This window comes from Apus apus, chromosome 13 (assembly GCF_020740795.1).
Source record: "Apus apus isolate bApuApu2 chromosome 13, bApuApu2.pri.cur, whole genome shotgun sequence".
Lineage (NCBI taxonomy): Eukaryota > Metazoa > Chordata > Aves > Apodiformes > Apodidae > Apus > Apus apus.
Window position 1 is genome coordinate 3,698,563 of NC_067294.1, and position 12,268 is coordinate 3,710,830.

The 12,268-nt window shown below is 40.5% G+C and overlaps 1 protein-coding gene across 2 annotated transcripts in view; it reads right to left on the reverse strand.

Annotated features, from left to right (window-relative positions):
* Positions 1–12,268, reverse strand: part of TRPC7 (transient receptor potential cation channel subfamily C member 7) — a 64,868-nt gene that overhangs the window by 36,466 nt on the left and 16,134 nt on the right. For both annotated transcript variants that reach the window (XM_051631479.1, XM_051631478.1), the window contains exon 3: positions 813–995. In XM_051631479.1, the coding sequence (XP_051487439.1) occupies positions 813–995 (183 nt within the window). The remainder of the gene's footprint in view (positions 1–812; positions 996–12,268) is intronic.

The window sequence follows — 12,268 nt, forward strand, 5'->3', positions numbered from 1 at the left end:
AACCACCACAACTCCAAGCTAAGCAACAATTGATTTTTGAGGTTTTGATCTAATTCAGAATAAATATGACTAAAATTCTTTTTAAAAAAATTAAATCCCACTTTCCATCACACTGCAGTAAAGGGTCTTGACTATGACAAAATTGCTACTTTTTGTATATGTTCTTTCTGTAACATTGCAGAAAAGGGGACATTTGGGGTGGTTGCCAGTGGCTTTGGAAATGAAATCGAGCTGTAAGTCAGAGCTGAGTGCTAAGGGAGCACTTGAAAGCAGACAAGTGGGACTGCAGACTCGCTCTGCTGACTTCAGTCAGGCTCCAGAATCCAGCTATTTCCTCTCTCTAAGCAGAAGATTTAGTTTGAAGGAAAGACAGATGGCTGGGGAATGGTGAGGAGCTGCATTGAGTTATCTGGTTTTATAATCTGTGTCCAAAAATGCCACAACATCAGCTTGGTTTATCCCTCACCTTCATGGAAATCACAGTGAAGGAAGAAAGACCCTCAGTTTGGTATGGTCACAATTTTGGTCCCTACTGAAACCTTCACATAGCCCAGACCTGCATAAGAAGCACTGTGGACAGTCCCTTGTGCCATGCACACACCCGTGGCTGTCACTTGACATACATGCCAGACCTGTTCTAATGCATCCCTTGAAAATACCCTTCTCCACACTGAAGTACGTGAGAAAACGCAAACCATGTCATAAACCACTCTAGTTCCGGTCCCTACTGAAGTCTATCTTTCATTTATTATTTTCCAGGTGACATCAAGGAAGCATAGTGTATCCACCAGGGACCCAAAGAACCAGCTTACCTTTTTGACCTCATATTTAATGGCGAGTTTAATCCTGCTCAGGCTTGGCCGGTGGTGCTCGGGGCACAGGTGGATGTTCACATCCCCGTTCAGAATCGCCTCCACTTCTTCCGTGTCTCTGCACAGGTCCAGCACCCCCACAACAAAGTCCTTGCATTGCATAGATAGCTTCCTATAGTCATTCTAAAGGAAAAGAGAGACACACAAGTTGTCTCATTGTGCACTTGAAAGCTCACCCCAAACAAACCAACCCAAAAAGCAAGAGAGAGGAATTGTGAGCAAGGTTACTCCTGCAAAACTGCTGGCTCGAGGAGTACAAAAGCACTTGGTTTCACCCAGGAGGTAGCTGGCTTTTCACAAATATACATTAACAACACCAGAATTAATTACCAATGTTTTATCAGCAACGTATTTTACATTACAATAGGAAATGCTTTACAGAACAAGAAAGAAATAATTTCGAGGGAAATTCTGATTTTAAGTAATTACTTGACCTCTCCTCTCTGTGTGCCATATCTTCCAGCAATGTGAAAAGGTGTCCAAAGATCCTGCTAATGGGATAGAATTTACAGCAATTTTTGCCATTTTTATTCCTCACTACTAATTATTTTTTTTACTTACTTTCAAGGAGTTTCACTCTGATGGAACAAACGGTGGCATCACACACAGATGTGTCCAAATCAATTCTACAGTTCTAGTATCAATTTCAGCTTCAAATTCATTACCTAACAATTCGGTTAAACACAACCACAAGAGCACCCAGAGGATAATTTTTGTAATAACACTTCTCCAGGAAATGGGACTTCAGAAACATGATTTCTTATGAAATATTTCACCTTGCAAACTGAAATTACACTTATGGGAAAGGAAATAGGATGCAGCTGACTTGATAGAGGACTAGAAGAGCAATTTCACTGCCTTATATTAAATTGTGATTGATTTTCACATGCTGACCCTTAAAATGTGACCAAAATGCTACCATCCAAATAAATGCAATAAATTAGGACACAATTAAGCTACCATTAATATATAAAAATAAATAAATAACAGTGGTATTAAAGACTCAATGCAACAAATAGAAATAATAAGCATAGCACAAGCTCTTACTGACTTGAGAGATCTTTTCAAATTAGGTTTGATGAGTTAATTAAAATCAGCAGCTTATCAAATTAAGCAAGCAGAAAAAAAAAAAAATAAACCTGGCTTTAATGAAATGATAAGGGTAACCTGGCTTTGTTCTCCTATGTTTTCCAAATTATTAGTTCTAACATTTACATAAGGCAACATATTAACCTTCCTTGTCAATGCCCTGTGCAAATATTCACTAGTTGGGCAGAGCACCAGTGTCTAAAATATGACATTGTTAGAGGTGGCTGAATTTCTTTGGACCGTTTTTCCCCTTCAGCACTGAGATGCTCTTAATATTGAGTATTTTTTAAATAAGTTGATTTAATTACTTTGTCATAAGTTTGTGGTTGTTTCTAATTGTGTGTGTCCCAGCTTTGCTTACTGTGTTGTCCTGAATGCTGAAGGCCAGGGAGAGCTGTTTCACTCAGCCAAGAAAAGTTCAGTGGTCTCAGGGAACTAGAAGTCCCTTCAGGGCTGGGGTTGGAGCATTCTCACAGAAACAGGGAGGTGTCATTTCTGTGAGGTGTTTAGGAGAAGGGGCTGAGGAGGAGAGCTGGGAACCAACCTGTATTTTAGTGGTGAGACCTTCTGCAAGGTCAAGTTTGTAAGGTTACAGCCTCTTACGTACCAAAAGTTTGAAATCTGGGTTTTCTTTTTCCTCCTTGAGTGCTGTAATCAGATGGCATGTTCTGATTGGGATATTCCTAAATGGAGATGAGTAAGAACCTCAAATCTTCATTAAAAGGAGACATAAGAATCTAAATCTAGTACCTAAGTATTTTGTGGAGATGGAGCCTGTAGAGTGAATGCTATGAAATATGGGGTGAAGTAAGGACTGAAACGTAAATGAAAGACAGATCATCCTTTATGGATTTGAAGCACTGCCCTCTGACCAATTCTGTGCTTTAATCTCCACTGAAACAGGATAAATTTCAATAAATAGACAGCTTGTCTCTTCACTGAGAGAATAGATGCCCAAACAAAAATATCAATCAGGAAATGTGAAGGGCAGCAAATATAGATGGATCTGAGAACAGGTGAAGGCTGGGAATGAAACACTGAGCTGCCACAGCTAACGGAGAAGCATAATTAGCCCAGCAGGTTTAAAAACAACAAGGGTGAGAACTCTGCTAAGCTTTGATACCATTCTCTATGTACTGTTTGTGAGGTTGAAAAGCTTGTCTTTTAGGCAGCACATGTCAAGGAACTTGCATTGCTGCTTCCACATAATCTGAGCAATTAGTAGTATCTATTAGCTTAGATTACTTTTCCTCTTCTACTTTCTTTAAGGAAACCAATTTAGGCAGCAACTAGGAAAGTGGTTCTAAACCAGCTGTCCATGACAGACTCCCAGTTCACAAACTCCAGCAAGACCTGACTTTATTTATATCTCCAAGCCTTAAGTTTTGACTGGTTCTCTACCTTTGTACAGACTATGAATGATTTTTCTGTTCAAAATTATTTGCTCCAAGTTCTAAGTAGACACAAGCAGCAACCCAACCTACCCAAGACAGAGGCTGTATAAGGGATACAATAAAAACAAAACAAAAATCCAACTCAGTCCTCTCAGCAGCATTATGAAAACAGACCCAGGCAATGACAATAACCTAAACATTCCCAAATACTCCAATTAGCTTCCACGTTATAGAAGTCTGAGGGTATGAGTTTTATAGCACAGATGGATCTTTACAGTAATGAAAACCACAAATCATACATGAGGGAAGCTGGGGCCTCATCCTAACAAGCTGAGCACTGTCAAGCCTCAGGGAGGAATATGAAGGATGCAACTAAGTACACAGGAGAAAGTCTACTCCAAATAACATGTGGAACAGGATTTTACTTCCTACAGAGACAGTGAGGGGAGAATGATGAGGGGAACACTTGAGAATGTTACAATATCATCTTTTAAAAACTAGAACATAATAAAAGGATTCCAAATTAGTAATTTCCTGCTTTTTTGAACACTGTTGTGCATGTGGAGTTAAAAATGCCTAATTTTGCTGTTTTCTAAAGGCTGATGGTACTTGTCATTCACTGCAATTTCTCTGAGTACCCTATGATTATCAGTTGATTGTGTTCTAAATGAACTCTGTCATGTCTCCACATCTGTGCAAAACCACCCAGATTCCTTCAGAAAAGAGCTGTTTCAGGTCAGAGAGATACAGTCTGAACAAAATGAGAAAAAGTAAGAGCAACAACGTATCTTGGCTGGTTAATGAAAAAAATAACTCTTTCAAAAGCAATCACAGCCAAGGATTGAAAAGGAACTTCTTCATCCATGGGATCATACTTCTGAAATGCCAGCATTGCAAGTGCATTTGGGATGGTCCATGGAGAAGTCTGGCCTTGATGCTGCAACAAATAGTGATGAGGTTTGAGAACCTCTCAGGGCAGAACTTCCACCAGAAACTGAAACAGGGCCAATGCTTCAGAATCACGTAGAATCACAGACTGGTTTGAGTGTCAAAGGACCTTTAAGATCATCCAGATCCAACCTGCTGTCATGGGCAGGGACACCTTCTGGTAGACCTTGTTGCTCCAAGCCCCATTCAAGCTGGTCTTGAGCACTTCCAGGGAGTAGAAGTCCAGATTCAGAAACTAAAAGGATTTGCTATTTACTAATTTGCTATATACTCCTTACTTCTATACTAAACCAACCATTTCTCAAGGGCTCATTCCCTTCAGTTTTATTAATCTGCTCCACTGGAATTTGGTTTCCACACAAATCCAATGGTACTAATAGACATGAAGATCCAGAACTTGTGACCAGGGCTACCTTAGCACCAGAAAGCTTCTGCCAGCTCTCAGCACCTTCACAGATGAACTTCATGGATCAAATCTGCTGGATCCAACCTCCTGTCTGAGGGATGCAGGAGCTGTGTCCTTGGCAGCAAATCTGGCATTTCTGGGTAGCAACACATTTGCTGTGTGAATTTGTGCTGCACAGAGCCTGTCCTTGTTTCCTTGAAACTCTTGGCTCTACATTTAATCTACAGCACATACACATAGCTCACGGATAGAAAAACTGCATGGATTAGATTACCATTTTGAGGAGAAACAGCAAAAAAGAAATAAAACAGAAAAGTAATTCTGTAAAAAGGAACAGAAAATCTCCCAAATAAGAACACTTGTAGAAAGCAAACAAAGGTGAGAGAAAGGAGGGGGCAGAAAGCTGGTAACATTACACACTAGGTTTGAAATGAATTTTTTAAATAAACCATCATTTCAAATATTCAAAACGCTTATAAATATTTACCAATGAAACATGCACAAGCTGGTTCAGAAGCTGTTGGACAAAATTCCTTCTGGGCATTTCCCCTCTATCTGTTCCTGTCCATATGCTCAGGAATGAAAAAAATACAAGGCCCCAGGGAGTGAAGGTGACAAGAGGAGACCCTGAGAAAGGGCCCTGCACTGATCCTGCTCATGCAACCATCATGCACTGAGCATGCTTCCCAAAGATCTCTGTCAAGTGTTCTGATACCTGCTGACACATTTGAACACAGCCCAGTGCATTCCTTTTGTTTCCAGACAAAATGCCTACATGCACAGCCTGGGCTGAAGCCATACAGTTAATTTTCCAGACAGCACAGCATTCAGCTGGTTGATGCTCCCTTGTTGCTGAAGTGGCAGCACATCAGTGATTTTTTTGAGCTTTGGGTGTACTGTGTCACATTCATTGGGCATGTCTCTGAAAATAGAGCCAAGGGCTCATTTAAATCGATTCACTGCTCAGGTGCCTGTTGCTGAGGATGTCTGGGGGTAGAAACAGATACCACTGGTTCATTTTTTCAATGATCCAGACCTTGACTTCTTCACCTCCGGTGAGCATAATATAATAAGCAATCTGTTCAAATACAAGGGTTTGACATTTCAGAAGTGTGTGTCTGTTGTTTTCCAAGCAATTCCAACCTTTCTAAATGGAGTCATGGCAAACATGGCAACTGTTCCCTCTCTGCAGAGTGCCAGGCTGTGGGGTGGTGGAGCAGAGCAGCAGTTCCTGCAGGTAAAGGCTGAGCTTGAATTCTGTGAGGGACTGGCAGGAGACACAAAGAGCTGTGTCCAGTGAAAGAGCCCAAGCACAAAACAGGCAGTGCTGTCTGTGTTGACACTACTTTTTGGCCAAAGAAACCCAGAAAACACTGGTAAGCTTGACTGAGGACTAAAAACTGTGATTCCCAATGAGCCATGAAAAATAACACCCCTTGCATCACTCCAAGGATTTCCTTTGCATTCACTAATTTACCATAAGGTAAATTATTTAGTGCCTTTTTTCCTCCTTGGCAGGTTAGGCTTTTGTCCTGATTTAAGCCTGGTTTAGTCCTCAAATCAGGACAGCTTTCTAGCTGCTGTTCATCTCTTCATGTGCACCACAGAAGCTGACTTCTGAGACAAGGGGACAGAGCAGTAAGAAATCAATCACCAGACCTGGATTTCACCTTATACCTATTGACTGGGAGATACATCAACTCATTAAAGAAGTTCACCAAGATGGTGTCAATGAGTGCTGTGCTGGAGTTAGAATATCCCTTAAAATTTATTACTGTGCTTTTACAGCACCCTTCACTGCTCCAGGTGTACATGTCACCTTCAACAAAAATATCTGAAGAGCTTTAGAGTGGAAACTGTCAAAAGCAGCAGAAAGGACAGGTTTGCACCTCCCTGTTTTGTTTCTACTCTTTTGCCCTCTAGCTGTTACATATCTATCACATCTACCAATAATTACTTCTGGGCAATTGTTCAGTTTTGTGACAAACACAGCTTCTGTGGGACCAAAACCAATGAATAAATTTTGCAGGCTCTTTCCACCAATAAAACCCATTGGAAGCTTCAAAAATACTTCACTTTGATATCCCCTTGAAGAAAAAAAAAAAGCAACTAAAAACAACAACAACAACAAACTATCTTTTTTTTTTTTTTTTTTTAAACACAATTTGTTAAAGTAGATGGATTATTTGGGGAAATAAAGGCAGAAATCCATTCAAATAATTCTAGGAGAAAGGTAAGAACTCAGCCTGAACACAATTCCTGACTCTTTAGCCAAAGTTTAGATTCCCTAGCACAAGACATTTCAGAGTCAGTCCACTCTCAACCTTTTTTATTACTTATGTTGAGGTTTTTTCCTATTTGAAACTTATTTTAAGTTTCCTGTACATGTGAACTCTTCACTGAAATTAGGGAATCACTTGACTTATTCTAACTTCCCACCTTGAACAAAGTAAAACCTTTTTTTTTTTTAAAAATATACAACCAGGAAGCTGCCATAAGAACACCTCTATCTCCTCCACTCCTTTCCCCCAGTGTCACTTTTTCTTCCTGACAATACCATTACTGAGCCCCTCTGCAGCACACCTGTGTGCAGGAACATCAGTGCTGTTCAGCACAGAACTAGCATCCTATTCCAAATCTCTAGAGACATTTAAATACACATAGAACAGAAACTATGTTGGTTGACAATTTTTTAAAATTAGGCTATTTAAAATTTCAAGGTCGGCAGAGCAGCTTTTCAGCATAAGGTGGCATTTGATGGTGATGTAGCTCTTCATACCAACTCAGCTGGTTTCCAAACCCACCTCACAAATAAATCACACACTTTTGATTCCTCAGTTAATTAAAAGGTGGGTTTTTTTCCCAAGCTCATTTGAAAGTTTACACTGAAACAACTGTTTTCAGAAGATAAGCTCTCAAGTCCCTGCTTGTCACATAAAGAGGGCAGGCAATGCAGAATATTAACTAAAGGCTTTGGCATGTCAACTGCAGGGGATACACAGCCAGTGAAGGTCAGTCTGCCACCTTGCCTCCTATCAGCAGCTTCTCTTTATTAAATACACACTATACATTTCAAAATGATACTCTGCTCATTTTCTTGGTGAAGAAGCATTTAGGATCTGTTAAGCCAGCAGCAAAAGTCAAGCTGATGCTGCTGCTGTGCTTGACTCCCAGTCCCTCTTCATGACTTCCAAATATTTGCTTGCTCCTAATGTGGCAACGTGACACTGAGAAACAACTTTTTATATTTTTAAAAACACAAATTGCATTAGAGAAATCTTTATCTCAACCTTACTGTATCATCATGCAGAAAGGATTTCTCTTTTACCCCAGCTGCACTTCACAAGGGTAGGAGCACCGTTGGGGTTCACTGCTTTTTTTTTTGTCACCTATTCTGCTTTCAACAGAGCACCTAAACATGAGACAACTGGCAGCAAATCTGCAGCTCTGATGTGACAGATGTGTCAGAGCACAGAAGTTACCTCTGGGCCCAGCTTATCATTTCACATGCCATCCAGACTTTCCCTCTCTGGCATTTTTTCATATCTATTACTTTTCTGATCTGTCTGTTACAAGCTCCACAGGGGAAGATCCACATTTTCAATACAATCTGAGACTAAATAGATAGCTTCCTTGTGCTAAGTTCATTAGCTGCTTTCCTTCAACTGTGTGGCTGCTTGAAACCCTTATGTTTCCTGAAAACCAGATGGGAGAAACAGAGAGGAAAATAGTGATTTAAATTTAAAGCAATTATTTGCTTAACACATCCACCTTTATCCCCAAAGCTGAGCTAAATTTGGTACTTTCAGCTTGCTTAAGGAACTCATTTATATGTCCAAATGTGCTCTGAGTCCCGTCTCTCATGGGAATTTTGGCTACAAACTGCACCTGTACATCAGGAAAAAGACTCCTCCTAAATCCAGTCTGCAAGGGAATGCTGGCTTCTCTTGCAGCCATGGTGTAACTTACATCAGCAACTAAAATCACCATATATCTTCCAGATCTCTAACACCCAGTTGTCACAATTCCTGATGCCCAGCAACAACAGCTCCTTGGGAAACTAGTCACAAGCACCAGAGTGGGTGAAACTGTGGTCCCCACAACACTTAAGCAGCAGCAGAGCACTTCAGAAAAAATGCCATTCTGGCACTGAGCACTCTTGACCATATGGACATCAATCCTCTTTCTAAGAAAAGCAGACTTAGAAGTGATGCTGGAGGACTTTCTTAAGCAGAAATATGAAAATAAAAGAGTGTATAATTACGTTTCTCTGTCCTGAAATTATTCCAATACCTGAGGCTGGGATAGTGACACTGAAATGACACACTTGGCAATGAGTCATTTCCACACTGCACTGGTGTAAAGTTCTCTGCCATGGATTATATCCCAAGAAAGTGCCATTTTTGATCATGTAAATATCAAAACCAAAGACACTCAAGTACCCAGCACTGTTTCATGGCAATGTTAAATTGTTTGTATACCTTTCCTGTTTATCCACAATCCAGTGGGTAGTCTGCCTAGACACAAAGAGGACCAGTTCATGATAAGTATCTATAATAACAACCATTAGCAACACAATGGAGGATTAACTAAATCACTTCCCATCTGCCTCCTCTTTAATGTTGGACTTGAGGTCCTCAGAATCCGTTACTTGGTTTACATTCATTATTACAATATTAATTCCCTACAGTGCCTTGGATGAATGTACCTGACTCTACTCTCCCATCTGCTGATCTAGTATTATTATTCTATTCAGAGCAATAGCCCTAATTATGCTCATTTGTAGTTGCATCAGAAATCCTTGCCCAATATGAACAATGAGCAGCAGTCTTGGGAAACCAGTCATCTTACTCATAATAAACTGCTCAGCTCCTAACTATTCCCTAAAAACCAAGGCTGGTATTAGCTGAATGCTTGGACATTTGGTGATACTAATTAAATAAAAAGCTTATCAAGACTGTACTGAACTGATATTGCAATAAATGATAGCATCATTTTCCATCTGTTCTCTTCACCAATAATTCCATTTTGTCTTTCAGAAAAATGTCTTTGCCTTTTGGCATAACCCCTCTTGGAGCCATTTCCTGCCCAGGGAAGGAAGAAGGGTAATCGTGGAATTTTATACCACTAAGTGCTCTTAAGAAAACTCTCTAAGATGAATGAGGTGAGGGTGTTAGGAAGGGCAAGCTGCAGTCACACAAGCTCTGTACTGGTTGAGGAGCATCCAGTATCAAGAATGGGAAGAGTAAAAAATTCTTCCTTCCAAAGCAGGCAGCTGTGGGAGCAGGAACCTTCTCTGCCTCACCAGCCAGTAGGTGAGTCCACTTGGAATGCCAGGATTTGTTCCTTCTTGCACACTCAGCAAGGAAAGAAAACACTTTGTCACTGTTCACTAAACACAGGCAACTGGCCAAATCCTTCCCTTTATTTATGCCAGTGCTACTAGCAGCTGGCAGCAAATCTGGCAGGGAACAGAGAGCTGTTCTCCAGAATGGCAGGGAGGGCTGTGGCTGAGCGCAGTCCATCCTCCATCTCCCTGCAGGACCAGCAAGTCCCCTGGATCCTGGGCTGAGCCATCAGCAGAGCAGTGAGAGGCAGCACAGAGGAGTTTGTCTCCTCTTTACTGCTTAGAGCCTGGAGAGGCAAAAGCAAATTTCTGTGGGATAGCCCAGATAACTGGGAAAGGCTGTGGTAGAGCAGAAACCCTACCTACTGATACCTTAACCCAAGGTACCATCTGATACTCCTCGTTTGTACAAAGAGAGGAACCTATGAGCAGTGATCAGCCTCCAATCAGACCCACCAGTTAGTTCAGCAGCTTCTCTGTGCATACTTCTTTCAAAGGGTGAAATCATGGTTTCAACAAATCCAGAGATGACATGGTGGTCAAATGAGCCAAGATTTTGCCAACTACTGAGGCTTTTCTCCCATGTTAAAGCTGCTATAAAATACAAAATGTGAAAGTAATAACATTGTGATAAGCTTAAGTTTTTCTGACTAAATAAATGGTGAAATTATTTCTAAACCACTCATTGCCTGTCTGCTGAGTTTGTGAGGGGCATTATAACCATTGGATTCACCCTTCTAAGCACCTGTATTCAGAAAAACTGTTGTAGGAGAGAGGTACCTGCACACAGCAGTCTAACACAGTGTAGACAAATCATCTTCATTCCCAGCAACAGTCATCTCTAAAACCAATTTTCTTAACTCCTCGTCTCTGAGAAGCAGAAACAGAGTGAGGAAAAGGTGTCACAGCATCACTTTTGAGAAAAGAGCTCCCAAAAGCTAAATGCCACTTAAATCTTCACATCAGCTAATCACTGACTCACAGCTAATCACTCCACAACACACATGGGCACTAAATTCATTTCATTTAACCTTTTTTCATGTGCCTTTTTATCACGGTAACTTTAACTTAATATAACCCTGCATTTAACCTTACCTTCATTAACCTTGCCTTAACATTACCTTCATCACCTCCATGCACATAACAAATTATCTCAAAATGTCAGTTGTTTTTTTTCCTTCTACTTAGTCAAAACACTCTACATTTCTGATTAACATGCTACAGGTTTTATTACGCTTCACCCTGACTACAAAATATAGACTGTCTGTAAATTACTCTCCCCTCCTATTTATTCAAAACAGATAAAAAGGAAATCTCTCAAGCCTAAACCCCATTCTTCTAAACATATTCAGTGTGCTTCAAGTTATTCTATATAAGATGTCACACACAAATATAATTCCTGAAAATCATGGCTCAGTAAAATTAGTTACCACTAAGTCTTGGAGGTTCAGAATGATTTATAAAAGTCACCTTACATAACAAAAACTAATTTCTAAATTCCTCCATCATACCCAGAGCTAAAGAACAATGCAAAAATATTGGACTTCATATAATCACTGCAGCAAGTTACAAGAGGAAGGAGAATAAAAGTCACCAGCCATAAATGCAGAGAGAAAGCTCACAGACAGCCCCTGGTGTAACCCCTTTATTGGGGTGTCAAAGCTTCAGCTTCAGAAATTTAATACCAGATGTTTCTGTGAGGGAAGGAACAAACACATTAACATTGCTGGGTTTTCCCCTTTTTTGGTTTTCTGGGTAAGAAACTTTGCACTGGTGGTGGGCAACTGGCATTGCCCAAAGTCTCACTGGCAGTGGCATCAAAGGAAACAGAAGCATCCCAGCTGCATCCTCTGGGAGACTCAAGCATTTCCAGGGTTACCTCTGTCTTGACATCTCCAAAAGCTGAAAGTTCCCTCCAAAGAACTATTTGAAGGGAGCAAAAGTCTTAAGGCATTAATTAAAATATTACTTTTTCTTACACTGATGCATTGTCTCCAATTTGAAATGTGTTGAGAGAAGCATTTTTCCCATCCACTCTTTCAGAGGAGAGACAGGGGCTTGTTTCTCTGGGAAAGTGAAAACACTTTCCTGCAGAAAGTGTTTCCTCAACTTTTACAGTTTTGGGGTTGTTTTTTGACCAAAGTTACCTGGGAGATTTTAACAACAATGTCACTCAACCATCCATAAAGGAGGCTAAATAACCTTACAGGCA